The 14,874-nt window shown below is 43.3% G+C and overlaps 1 protein-coding gene across 1 annotated transcript in view; it reads right to left on the bottom strand.

Annotated features, from left to right (window-relative positions):
* The window catches only part of SLC9A9 (solute carrier family 9 member A9), an 876,572-nt gene that overhangs the window by 693,850 nt on the left and 167,848 nt on the right, over nucleotides 1-14,874 (bottom strand). Inside the window, exon 5 of the mRNA XM_040349109.1 lies at nucleotides 14,229-14,344. Within this exon, the coding sequence (XP_040205043.1) occupies nucleotides 14,229-14,344 (116 nt within the window). The remainder of the gene's footprint in view (nucleotides 1-14,228; nucleotides 14,345-14,874) is intronic.

Raw genomic sequence — 14,874 nt, 5'->3', positions numbered from 1 at the left:
CAATCACAGCATGTATCAGAACAACATGCAGCTGCTAAAATTCAGCGCCTCTTATTAATTATCTGTCATTTTCTTGATTGATAAATGATAGATTTCACACTTCATTAAACCAGTCTTTAAGATGGATATGTGAAACATCAAGAACACACCACAAGCTAAACTCTGGAAGATAGCAAATGTTATACTTACCTATTTTAATTGAAGCATTGATCCAATGAAATAATATTCTTGAGCAGTGCTGTCTTAGCCACCCAATACACACATACAATGCGACAGTACTAGTCTGTTACATTGTATGTGCAGGTGGAATGTGTAGGAAATGCCAGAGATTGAGGCCCCTAACTTATCACTTTCACATGCATGGCCACAAGCTTCTGCATATAATCAATCTACAGATTCAAATTCTGCACTGTATGTGGCTAATTTGTGCTCTGGGTTGCAGAATAGTGTCCTTTAATCTTAGCTTACAGGTTAATGTATGCCAAACTGTGTGTATATATATATATATATATATATATATATATATATATATATATATAGGGAAACTGGGATAAAATGGAGACAAGTTGGTGGATGAGAAATATGTGTTGTCCAAAATGTGGATTGAGGCAGTCTTGGGCTTCAGGTAAGACTGCTGAGGAAAAAAAAGCCAGTCTCTGGCTGATCATAACATTTCTCCGTTAGGTCTGGAGTTCAGGCTGTGGAAAAGATTGGGCGAGTTTGCAGCCTGGCCAACCCTGGCTACAAATGCACCTGCCAGAATACCTGACTCATAGAAGGGCTGGGTAACCTCACAGGTAGAGGCTGAATTAAAGGGGTTGTAAAGGAAAAAACGATTTTTCATAATAAGCATCCTTTACCTGCAGACATTCCTCTTTTCACTTCCTCATTGTTAATTTCTGCTCAGGAGTTGCTCTATTTCTTCTCTGTTGTTCTCTTCCTGCTTGTCTGATTGTTACTGACCACCGTGAAGGGAGGCTTTACTACGGTGGTCAGTAACGTGCTCACCCCCTCCTGGGAACTACATCTGTGCGGCAGGACGCTCTCTACGTGTAAGGCCCCCGTACACACGACCAAACATGTCTGCTGAAACTGGTCCGCGGGCCAGTTTCAGCAGACATGTTCGGTCGTGTGTAGGACCGAGCGGACAGAATTCCAGCAAACATTTGCCCGCCGGGCCTTTTCCCAGCGGACAAATATTCCTGGACTTGTTTTAAAACAGTCCGCTGAAATCCTGCCCGCTCGGACATGTTCGGTCGTCTGTACAGACCTACCGTACATGTCCGAGCGCCCGCCATCCCTCGCATGCGTCAAATGACTTTGACGCATGCGTGGAAGCATTTAACTGGCAGGCCCGCCCACGTCGCCGCGGCGACACCGCGGACACGCCCCGCGTATTGTTTACGCGCGGATTTCTGTACGATGGTTAGTACAGCCATCGTACAGAAATCCCCGGGCAGACATGTACGGTGAAAACGGTCCGGCGGACCGGTTTCATCGTACATGTTTGCCCGTGTGTACACGGCCTTAGAGACTTCAAGGAGGTGTGAATTACTGGGAAATGTAGTTCTTACATGAACGAGCAATGCAAACCAGGAAGTGAATAAGAGAACAGAAACTAGAATGCCGGAGGTGATATAGATGAAGGAATTTAATGAAGGAATTGAATAGGTATTTACTCGTTTTTTAACAGAATCATTACACTATTCTGTCTGTCTACCTTGCAGACATAAATTTTAGGCAACATTTTTTTTTTTCCTTTACAACTGCTTTAAGGACTTTTTAAAACTCTGTAAATGATAGGCACAGGTTGTTTGGCTTTGCAAGAACACCTGAAGCGTTAAAAGAGCAGAACTGTGAGCTGTTGAGACTGAACTAATTTGAGACATTTGCTAAAGTGTAACTTGTGTTTTGTTTTACTGCTGAAGTGAAGCTTTTTAACTGACTAAATAAAAATACATGCTGGGCCCGTGAACCCCCAAGGAGATTGCATTGTATGTTGCCTTCCTGCCACAGCGATGCCATCTAAGCATGTATGTATACAGACATAATTGGCAAAAAAAAAAAAAACATACATGTAGTTTGGATAATCCATTTGGTTACCAGGTCTACAGGGCTACCAGAAGATAATTCTGGTTCAGCTGCCAAATGGTTGACAGGAGCAGTGATAAAAGCATTGAAGCAGAACTAGAAAGAAGGAGAGAGTCTAGAGTAGGTAGCTGTGCTCTTCCCTCCTCCAGCCCCACCCTCTAGGGCCTCTAAAGCCTCGAACACAGGCTGTTGGCAGAACAGTTTGTATGCTCCATCGGACAATTGTTGTCGGATTTTCAGTGGACAAATGTTGGCTGTCAGGCTTTAAAATTTTCCGCGAACAACGGTCTGTTGGCGGATTTTCCGAGCGTGTGTACACAAGTCCATCGGACAAAAGTCCAAAGTACAAACACGCATTATTGGAAGCAATGCTCACCAAACACAACATTAGCAGAAGGTGCCCAAAGGGTAGCAATAAAGAGCTGAATAACAACGTATGTACTGTAACTACGTTCGCGTTTGCTGGCCGACAATTGTGTGCCGTTTGTATGCAAGATAAGTTCCTGGCCAATGCCCTTCGGACAAAATTTTCAAGGTTTTCGTAAAATCAGATCATGTGTACAAGGCTTAGGTAAGTGGTACATGGAAGACAGAAACTTCAACCTGGAGTAAAGGCATGGGAGGGGCAGTGGGAGCAGACTGAGCTCTTACTACCATCCTTGTGACCACTTGCCAACTGACCTTTGGAGTCCATAAGATGTAATGTTCACCTGTTTGATGCCCACGTATTGTTATGGCTGGCCAGTTGCTGCTACATGAATGAATGAATGAATGAATGAATGAAAAACTTAAATAGCGCGGCACATGCGAACTGAATCGCCTCTGGGCGCTTGATGTTTCGTGTCTCATGACATCAAAAGAGCAGAGTTTTAATCTGTCTTCTGAAAGTCAGGTGGTTTTCCTCCAACCGAACGCTGGTTGGTAAAGCGTTCCATAGTCTCGGACCTTGAAAAGCAAACCTTCTTTCTCCTTTGGACTTGTATTTGGTTTTTGGAACCTTGACCAGATTTTGGTCAGTGGATCGCAGAACGCGATTAGAATTGTGAGGTTCTATCTTGTCGCAAAGATATTGCGGCGCCTTCCCATGGATGCACTTATGTGTCAGGCAGAGTGCTTTAAATACAATTCTGTCTTTTACTGGCAACCAGTGAAGGGTTCTCAGCGAAGGTGAGATTGATTCCCATGTCCTTTTCCCAGTCACCAGTCTGGCGGCCGTATTCTGTACGACTTGCAGACGAGCGATTTGGTACTTTGGGAGCCCGAGGTAAAGGGCATTTGCATAGTCCAGTCTGGAATTCACGATTGTTCCCACCACGACTGCTACGTCTTCTTTGGGGATAAATGGAATAAGTCTGCGTAGTAGGCGCAACAAATGGTGCGATCCGCTGACTACTGACCCTATTTGTGCGTCCATTGTCATGAAGGTGTCAAAAATGACTCCTAGACTTTTGACTTTGGAGCTAGGGGTGATGCTTTGGCCCAGAATGGGCGGCGGTGTCCAGGTTGTTGCCAGTTGACTCTTTCGGCTGGCGTGAAACATAAGAAGTTCTGTTTTGGAACTGTTGAGTTTAAGATAACTCTTAGGCCCCATACACATGATAGAATTTATCCGCAGATACGGTTCAGCGGACCGTATCCGCGGATAAATCCTCTCTAAGATTTCAGAGGATTTCAATGCGATGGCGTGTACACACCATCGCATTGAAATCCGCGCTGAAATCCTCTGCCGATGACGTGTCGCGCCGTCGCCGCTATTATGACGCGGCGACGGGCGCGACGCTGTCATATAAGGAATTCCACGCATGCGTCTATTCATTACGGCGCGTGCGGGGAATCCCTTTGGACGGATGGATCCGGTAAGTCTGTACAGACGAGCGGATCCATCCGTTGGAATGGATTCCAGCAGATAGATATTCTGTGCATGTCGACAAATATTTATCTGCTGGAAATCCATTCCAGGGGAGATTTATTTGCGGATAAATATCCGTTGGCGTGTACACACCATAGGATCTATCCGCAGAAACCCATTTGATGGGATTTATCTGCGGATAGATTCTATGGTGTGTATGGGGCCTTCGTCATCCAGTTTTCTATCGAAGAGAGACATTTCTCTAAACTGAGATGATGATCCTTTTTGTTGCAGATGCGAAAATACAATTGCGTATCGTCTGCATAGGAGTGATAAAGTAGTTCTTGGCTACTGATAATATCAAAGAGAGGGCGAAGATAGATGTTGAACAGTACCGGTGACAGGGGGGATCCTTGGGGGACTCCACATGGCACCGTGCGTTTTTCCGACGTGAAAGATCCCAGTTTCACTGTTTGTGATCGGTTTTCAAGAAAGGACGAAAACCATGGTAAATCACCTTCTGCGATTCTGGCTACCTCGGCCAGTCGCATCAGTAACATTTTGTGGTCTACTGTGTCAAAGGCTGTGCTTAGGTCTAGCAGAACCAGGAGACAGGATTCTCCCTTGTCTGCGGCCTCGAGGGCATCGTCCCATATTTTGAGTAAGGCCGTTTCTGTCCCGTGTCCGGGACGGAAACCTGATTGAAATGGATCGAGTAGATTGTGGGTATCCAGATGCTGTTGCAGCTGTTGTACCACTATTTTCTCCATTATCTTGGAGAGAATATTTAGGCCTGTTATGGGGCGGCGGTGAGTTGGGTCCTTGGGATCCAAGTTAGGTTTTTTCAAGATGGGCTGGATTGTGCCCTCTTTCAGCAGGGATGGCACTATGCCTTCCTTAAATGACTGATTTATAAGCTGTGTGATGGGAGGCGCCAGAATGTCGGCGCATTCCTTCAGCAGCTTGGTGGGAATGATGTCATTGGGTGCTGTGCTGTTCCGCAACGCACCAATGATATTTTTGGTGGTATCGATGGAGATGGGTTCCAGAGTGAACTTAGTTGATTGTAGAAGGTTTCTGTTGGTGTTTTGTAGTTGATTGAAGAGGGGGCTGAGGGGGGTATTATTTTGCAGAATACTTACCCGGATTCTTTCGATTTTGTCGATGAAGAAATCTTGGGTGTCTGAATTGGGGACTTCAAGACATCCCGGATTCATGGTCTGGGTGACCATCTTGAAGAGTTCTCGGGGGCGGTTCATGGCGCTGTTAATCGTCATAGAAAAATGATGTTTCTTGGCTTTGAAGATTTCTTTATGATATTGTGTTGTTATTGCTTTGTAGATGATGAGGTGATCTTATGAAGGGCTTCTTTTCCAGGCGGCTTCCGCCCTTCTGCGCTCTTGCTTCAGTAGGGACAGCTGGTTGTTGAACCAGCCGGACTTTTTTTTCCGGATGCGGACTTTGCGTTTCGGTGCTACTAAGTCGGCTGATTGTAGCAGAGCTGCATTTATGGCATCCAGTGTATCTGAGGCTGTTAACTGAGGATGAATAGTTTCGATTCGGTTTCCCAAGGTAGATTTGAAGAGTTCCGAATGGAGCTTCTTCTGAGATCTAGCCCAGTGTATTGTCACCGGCTTGGGTGCTTTTATAACTGGTGGAATTTTGGAAATTATGAAACTAATTGCATGGTGGTCTGTCCATGGCAAAGGTTAATTTCCCAAAATGTTTATTTTCAGATTTTGTCTGAAAATTAGGTCGAGTGTGTGACCTGAAGCATGCGTGGGTCCGCATATAAGTTGCTGTAGTCCTAATCCTTCCAGGTGATCGATGCAGGCATCCACAATGGGATCCTGTGAGGAGTTGGCCCACAGATTGAAGTCCCCGAGCAGCAAAAGATGTTTGCTGTTAAGGGTATAAGTGGATATGAACTCCGTTAATGATGGTAGAAGCTGCGATTTTGGCCCAGGTGGCCTATAGCAGAGGAGAATGTGAACAGTCTCCTGGGGGGAAGTTTGAAGTTGAAGAGTAAGGGTTTCCATGAATGGAAGAGGATTTTGAAGGACCGGCTTAGTGATTGCAATATGAAACTTATGGATCACCGCCAGGCCTCCTCCTCTTTGCCCTATTCTGTTTTCCGTTATAATTCGATAATTTTCTGGCACCAATTCTCCAAGAATGGTGTTGCAGTCGTCTGAAAGCCAGCTTTCTGTGATAAAGAGGCAGTCTAGATCGTTTTGTAGTAAGAAATCGTGGATTTCTGATCGGTGTTTTACTGCCGATCTTGTGTTGATCAAAGCACACTATATGTGCTTGAGCTGGGTTCAATGGTTGAAATTTTTGATGGTCGATCGTCGATCGAATCTCAAAAGTTGGTCTATTTTTAAGGCCTTTTTGGTGACGGCTGGTAATACTGTTGCAAATTGACTCAGACCCCAAATCGTTTCTGCAGAGTATCGCAGTTTAACCATTGTTGCCAGTCACTGTGGGGGGGGGGATTAATTGCAATAGAGGGAAGATTCGCTGAATCCTCTCGCTTGGCCTTGGTCCAGAGGAAGGCAAAAAAAAACCTGGCAGTGCTAAGCCAATTTGCTGCCGCAGGGAAAAAAATTCCTTCCTGATCCCTGAAAGGCGATCGGACGAAACCCTGGATCAAGTACTGTTTGGAATGGGGGGGGGGGAGAAGGGTGTCACTGTAGCTGAGGAGTACCAAGATGGCCGCCGACCGGGCCACAGGCCTCAGGTTTGGGGGCTGTTTGGCTTGCTGGGTATGAGCTGGTTGTTAATCCAGGGGAGGATGGGATCCTCCAGGGATAGGGGGATGATCCCTGACAATTCCAGGAAAATTTCCAGGCTGTCAGTGCTCCTTTTTGCGGCGCGCCGCTAGGCCGCGGCTGAAGCCGCAGTCTTTCCTAATTGCGGCGGCCGCGAAGAAGGCCTGGTCTGGCGCGGATGCGGGAAAGAGCCGCAGATCGCCAGAAAAAAGAGCTGCTATGCGCGGCGGGTGGCCGGGGTGATTATGGGTGACTGATTGGGGTGCATGCGGCTCTAAGAGAAGGTAAACAGCCGCAATTTGGATCGCTGGAGTGGCTGTCCTGAAAAGGACGGTCACTAGCGATTCCTGGGGGTGGAAAGATGGCCCTGAAAGACAGGGTCTTACCTGAAGAGAGGGGCCCACGAAGGGAAGGAAGGAGCCGGTCCTATGGGCTGCAAGTTGATTCATGCAGCAAAGATTGTAGGAGCCTGCCAGCCTGCCTGCCTGTCTGCGGTGTCTAGCTGGCTATCTGTCTGGTCCCTGGAGAGAGCAGACTCGTCGGGAAGCGTCCTACTCCCTCACTGAACTGACACTGACTGATTATCCAGCTAAGCCTTGTCAGCTGTTGTTACATATTGTGGCGGTTGCCATCTTGTTTCCCACATTTTGTAGTGGTTGCTGGTTTGTTATCTACAGCAAAGCCTCGTGCACACGCTCGGTTTTCTCGGCAAGAACCATCAAGAAAACTGCTGGCAGAGCTTTCTTGCAGAGTAAACCGAGCGTGTGTACGAGGCTTTCAGGTTTCTCGTCTGGAAATCTGTCCAGAATCTCGATGAGAAAAATAGAGATCCTGCTCTCTATTTTCTCATCGAGATTCTTGTCGGCATGTTTCCCGTTGAGAAACCCGAGAGTGTGTATATTTACCTGTCGCCGTGGAAACCTGCGCATGCTCTAAATGACTTAGACGCATACGCGGTAGCTTCTAGTGCATAGGAAGGGTGAAGCAAGATGGCGGCGACGGCATCGAATGTGACGAGCGCATGCTCATCGTACGCAATGACGTCACCGCGTTCTTGCCTTTCAAAAGAACCACGGTTCTTTTGAAAGGACTGTGTACACTCGGGCTGCAAGAGATTCTTGTCAGGAAAAAACTGTTTTTTTCCTGACGAGATTCTGGCCCATGTGTACGAGGCCTGAAACTTTCCTGTTTGTTACCTGTGTTCTGTAACAGTTGCTTGTTTGTTGCTTATGTGGTGTAACAGTTGCCCATTTGTTGTGTAAACATTTACTGCCTGTGTATTGTAATGGGAGACCATTTGCTGCCCACAAATGTTTTATTCTTCCCATTTGTTGCTCACATATTGCAGCGTTTGTCCATTTGTTGCCCACAAATTGTACCGATTGCCAGTTTCCAAGTGCCTGTTTTATTGATTACTTATTGTAACATACGCCTGTTTGCTGTTCATATATGGTAACAAATTGCCTTTTTGTAGCCTATGTAGTGCCACCATTGCTTTCTTGCCTGTGTAGTGTAACAGTTTCCTATTTATTGCATGCGCATTGTAACAATTGCACTTTTGTTGCCTGGGCATTGTAAAGAGTGTTTGTAACCCATGTATTTTCAGGATTGCCATTGTTTTCCAATTAATAAATCACACGATTTCACTGGTGAGGGAGTAGGGGGTAAGGTAGAGCTTTTTTTATTATATATATATATATATATATATATATATATATATATATATATATATATATATATATATATATTCAATTTGAATATAGCATAGGACAACCCATGTCATGTATCTAGAAGTATAAGATATACAGGTGGTTGGGCACCTAGTACATTGTGAAATAATCACACTGTCATGGATCTGCCACTTAAGGGTTAATGGGGCAGACTGATTTCAGTGATTGACAACAGGCTGCCCTATTTACAGTGTCTTCGCTGTCTGATCTGCAGCTCATACCTGTTCCCGTGACTTCCTGTGATCTGATCTGTTTTCTGTGTTTGACCCGGCTTGTTTGACTACGATTGATCTCTGTTATCCTGATCCCGGCCTGCCTTGTGACCATGCTCAGCTCTACACCGCTTGATATCCTGTTTCCAAACTTTTCCTGTATCCTGACCATTAACTTCTAATGTGGCAGCACTTGATGGAGCATGCTACACCACATGCAGTCTCTTTAAATATAACTCCAGTTACGGTAAGCATCTTCAACATTACAGACCCTTTCCAGTTGAAGGTGATGAACTACTGGTAGCTTTTAAAATTCAAACTATACATATAAATTGCTAGTACAACATAAAAGCAGAACTCCAACCAAGACTTTGGGTGGAACAGTAGAGGATCCTATGCATAGTTGGGTTTCTATGACCTCCTATAACTCTAGTGAAGAAAAGTATACCGCTCTATAAAACAATTAATCCCCGTTGCTTCCGTCCCAACAAACCAAGAGGGTGCTGGCTGTGCTCAATTAGCATGGGATGAAAGAAAAATCCTGGATCACCGCACTCCTCAAAAAACAATGTCTTTATTCAAAACATGAAAAAACAACAAAAATTCATATGGAAAAAACAGCTACGAGTAAGCATCACATGATGCGAAACATGTCAGTTCTTTTTTCCTAGTCCACTTCTTGTTTGACTGCATGAATTTTGGCTGTTTTTTCCATATGAATTTTTGTTGTTTTTTCATGTTTTGAATAAAGACATCGTTTTTTGAGGAGTGCGGCGATCCAGGATTTTTCTTTCATCCCCTCCTATAACTCTAGGCAGATTTCTTCTCACCCTAGTCAACTCATGAATATAACCCACAGCACATTATGTATAAGGTCATTGTTTCAAAGCAGACAAGAGACTCCATCTGGTGTCATATCTTACTTATTTTATATAATCTTTTATTTTCAGTTGTGTGCAATACAAAGGCAAAATTATTCTTCTGTACATGAACATTATAAGTCACAAGGCATAGCAGTACAGAGAGTAAAGTACTACGACCCAGGAGGTTCCTGCACATACTAGTATTAAACAGTCAGTCACTTCTAGCTCCCTCTGGAGGTTATGAAGTGTATTCAGGTTGCCGACTTTCGATAATGGACACTAGTGACATCTGAGATCAATTTCCTTATTTCAACTCAGAACAGTCTAATCATTAAGCACTCGCACCTGATATGAATCTGTGACCTTTGCTGACCGCACCTTCCAACAACTATCTTAAACTGAGGGATACAACATCACTAACAGCTTAGAGATCTTATACGACCTCCTTAGGGTCACATCTTGCAACCCCAATTAAGTTGGGATGCTGTGTAAAATCTACATAGAAACAAACTGCACTGATTTGTAAATCTCACAAACCCATAGTTTATTCACAATAGAAAATAGAAAACATCAAATGTTTAAACTGAGAAAATGTACCATTTTAAGAAAAAAATTGTGAAATTTTGTAAATTGATGGCAGCACCATAGTTACATAGGGCCAGATTCACGTAGAAGTGCGGCGGCGTAACTTATCGTAGATACGTTACACCGCCGCAAGTTTTCATCGCAAGTGCCTGATTCACAAAGCACTTGCAATGAAAACCTACGCTGGCGGCCTCCGGCGTAAGCCCGCGTAATTCAAAGGGGCGTGTGCCATTTAAATTAGGCGCGCTCCCGCGCCGGACCTACTGCGCATGCTCCGTTCTGAAATTCCAGCCGTGCTTTGCGCGAACTGACGTCATTTTTTCGAACGGCGACGTGCGTAGCGTACTTCCGTTTTCCCGGACGTCTTACGCAAACGACGTGAATTTTTAAATTTTGAGGAACGACGGCCATACTTTATACAGCACATACGTGTGCTGTGTAAAGTTAGGGCACCTAAAACGACGACTAAATTTGCGACGGGAAACTAGACTAGCAGCGACGTAGCGAACGCGAAAAACCGTTGTGGATCGCTGTAACTCCTAATTTGCATACCCGACGCTGGTTTACGACGCAAACTCCCCCCAGCGGCGGCCGCGGTACTGCATTCTAAGATCCGACAGTGTAAAACAATTACACCTGTCGGATCTTAGGGCTATCTATGTGTAACTGGTTCTATGAATCAGTCACATAGATACTCTGAGAGATACGACGGAGTATCTGAGATACTTCGTCGTATCTCGGCTGTGAATTTGGCCCATAGTTAGTCAAGTTGAAAAAAAAGACACAAGTCCATCTAGTTCAACCCATAACATGTTTTAAAAAGGTTGGCACATGGCAACAAAAAGTTGACAAAGTATGTGGTACTAACAAGGAAGAGTTGGAAGAACATTTTGCAACTAATTAGGTTTATTGGCGACAGGTCAGTAACATGACTGGGTATAAAAATGGCATCTTAGAGAGTCAGTGTTTCAGAACTAAAGATGGGTAGAGATTCACCAATCTGCAAAACACTACATATAAAAATGGTCAATTTCAGACTAATGTTTAACATAAAAATTGCAAATATTTTGAATCTTTTGATGATATTATGTACTGAAGATATACTGTATAATAATAGATTTAGAGAATCTTGAGAAATCTGTGCGAAGGAACAGAGCCAAAAGCCAGACAGCACTGCATTAAAAACAGGCATGATTCTATGATGGATATCACTGCATGGACCCAGGAATACTTCCAAAATTACTGTCTGTGAACACAGTTCGCCTTACCATCCAAATTGCAAGTTAAAGCTCTACCATGCAAAGTAGAAGCCATATCTGAACATGATCCAAAAATGTCACCATCTTCTCATCAAAGATCATTTAAAAGGGTTTGTTCGGTTCTTCAGACAAATTCAATTTTATATTCTTTTCGGCAATAATTGGTGACACGTTCTTCAGACTAAATACGAGAGGGACCTTCCGACTTGTTATCAGCACTCAGTTCCAAAGCCTGTATCTCTAATGGTATTGGGGTGAATTAGTGCACATAGAACAGGCAGCTTGCACATCTGGAAAGGCACCATCAATGCTGATAGATTTATCCATGTTTTAGAGCAGCATATGCTCCCATCCACGTCTTTTTCAGGCCACATACTTTATCTATGGCAGTATGGCTTCTTAGTAGAAGGAGTGGTTAACTGGCCTGCCTGCAGTCCAGACCTTTTGTAATTGAAAATATTTGGGGCATCTTGAAATAAAAAAATATGACAAAGATGACCCAGGACTGTTGAGCAGTTAGAATAGATATACAGCCAGGTCCATAAATATTGGGACATCGACACAATTCTAATCTTTTTGGCTCTATACACCATCACAATTTGAAATGAAACAAACATGATGTGCTTTAACTGCAGACTTTCAGCTTTAATTTGAGGGTATTTACATCCAAATCAGGTGAACGGTGTAGGAATTACAACAATTTGTATATGTCCCTCCCACTTTTTAAGGGACCAAAAGTAATGGGACAATTGGCTGCTTAGCTGTTCCATGGCCAGGTGTGTGTTATTCCCTCATTATCCCATTTACAAGAAGCAGATAAAAGGTCCAGAGTTCATTTCAAGTGTGCTATTTGCATTTGGAATATGTTGCTGTCAACTCTCAATATGAGATCCAAAGAGCTGTCACTATCAGTGAAGCAAGCCATCATTAGGCTGAAAAAACAAAACAAACCCATCAAAGAGATAGCAAAAACATTAGGTGTGGTCAAAGCAACTGTTTTGAACATCCTTAAAAGAAAGCACGCACCGGTGAGCTCAGCAACACCAAAAGACCCGGAAGACCACGGAAAACAACTATGGTGGATGACTGAAGAATTCTTTCCCTGGTGAAGAAAACACCCTTCACAACAGTTGGCTAGATCAAGAACACTCTCCAGGAGGTAGTTGTATGTGTGTCGAAGTCAACAATCAAGAGAAGACCTCACCAGAGTGAATATAGAGGGTTCACCACAAGATGTAAACCATTGGTGAGCCTCAAAAACAGGAAGGCCAGATTAGAGTTTGCCAAACAACTAGCGAGCCCTTCTGGGTTTTCTAGAGGAGAGTCACCGACAGCAATGCGACCTCCACCGGTACTATCCTTTCTGTTGTAATATTAATATATATGCGTAGGTATTTAATATATTGTGTTATATGTATGGCATGATATATATGTGTTGCATACAGGCATTCAAGATTACACATCAAAGGGTGTTTGCTGACCAAAGGGGTTAGTGGCCAAATAAGATTTACTACACATATCATAGGGGACAGATGACTCTGATGTGCTCAGGCTACCTTTGTTATCTGTAATCCAATTACACATATCAGAGGAAGCTTGTTAATATGTAAGAATGCAAATTAGGGCATGTCTCCGGCTGGGGTCATTATCTGTCACTCTAAAAGACAGGATGTAGATCAAAGATGGCCAATCAAATTGCTCAGCCATTCAGTGGATAGGCAATATAATTCTGGAGGTCAGTCTTGTCACTCAGAATATTCTCTGTATATTCTCTGAATATGAAGGCACAGGTCTAGGAAAAGATGGGACTCTGAATTATATACTCTGTTCGATTTGTATCGTCTGTGGACTTTGGACTTTGTTCTGTAATGGAAGTCAAATAAAATGCACTCTCTGGAGAACTCGGGTATTGCTGCGGAACATAATTTATAGTCATCATACTAATACCTAAATATAAATTATCTACTGGACAATATACATGACTTCACTACACTTTCCAGGCCCCCATCAATCCAGCGGATTTACATACCACCATCCCAAAGCCCCATTCAGGGTGATGACAGCTCCTTCACCGGATGCCGACAGGGACAGCAACCACACCAATTCTAGCCAGAAGGCTTTCCAATACTCCAGTGGACATTATTTTGTTGCAAGACTGTGTTTTGTTTAGACAGTCCTATGAAGAACTGGAAAAGGACTGGACCCTTGGCCCTTCATTGTGGCCGGGAGAAAATCAAGCAAAAAACTCAGGAATAGGTTTCTTGGTGTAGTCAAACCAAGTGGAGATCATTTTGGTTGTTCCATTTAAAGGTCAATTGCAATTGCAAATTAGGCGATTATTAGCAAGATTGTAGTTTGTTCTGCAGCATAAGATTAAAATTGCCATTGTATTTTTTTCCCAATGCTTCATGTAGTACCTGAATGTATGGGGCTAATTGGTCATATAATGCAACTGGCATTAATTAGCACATGGAGGGTGGCAGTACAAACACCACTAAGCACAAAGTTTCAGCCTGTATTTATCAAGCTGTTGTGGAGAAGAGTTGTATCCCCATGATAAGGCTGCAGTGGGAACAAGTGATATTGTTTATTTAGTCTTTAGGAAATTGCTGTGCTGCAAACTATTACTGCAGATTGTTACGGATCACCAAAAAACAAAATTACATCAGACAGTCTGTCTTGTACTGTCTAGGATGTTTACAGGGTTTACAAATGATTTTACAAAATAGGGCTCTTTTTTAAATGTCCAGAAACAAACAGATTAAAAAAAAAAAAAAAACACAAGAGCTGATTTGCTAACTAGAATTGAACCTGTGCCTGGCTCTGTAAAAGGGAAAATGTCACACAATTCTGGGAAAAAATAATTACCTGGATCCGTTGCAGACATCAAAGAGCCAAAAAATAAACAGTCGGTGAAGTGAAAGTCGCCAGTCTGTATTTGTCCCAGATGAATCATGGCTTTAACAAAGCCATACATTATCAACCTGTGAAAGAGAGACACACTCCATTCAGCACAGTTTTATAGGATTTACAATGAATCATATTTCAGTTCCTAAGCACCTCTACATATACAAGTCATCACAAATTGTGAACAGAAAGGTGGGAAGTACAAAAAAAAATAAAAAATGGGTCCAAGAAAACAATGCATGCAATGGAAGTGCTGACAGCACATCTCTAGGTTAAATAAAGGACACAAATTCACCTTTTGCAGTAACTGTAACCAGCCACAAAGTATTGGCAAAGCATGTGGTGGCCTACAGCATGAATTTCTTTTATACATGCTTCTAATATATACAAATCAATGACCATCCATGCAATCAGCTACCTCAATATATTAATACAGCACAGTATAAAATGTGGAGAAATAATTTAGCTTGTCTCCACTGGCAGTAGCTCTTGAGCATTTTTTCCACATTTGAATTGCCCAAAAACTACCTTGTACAACCACAATAATGATGTAAAATGGAACAGTACAGATGGATACAGAAGCTTTGCAACAATGCACGCCTGTAAG

This window comes from Rana temporaria, chromosome 4, assembly GCF_905171775.1.
Source record: "Rana temporaria chromosome 4, aRanTem1.1, whole genome shotgun sequence".
Taxonomy (NCBI): domain Eukaryota; kingdom Metazoa; phylum Chordata; class Amphibia; order Anura; family Ranidae; genus Rana; species Rana temporaria.
Note: the sequence above shows the minus strand (reverse complement) of the source record. Positions and strands in the feature narration are given on the sequence as shown.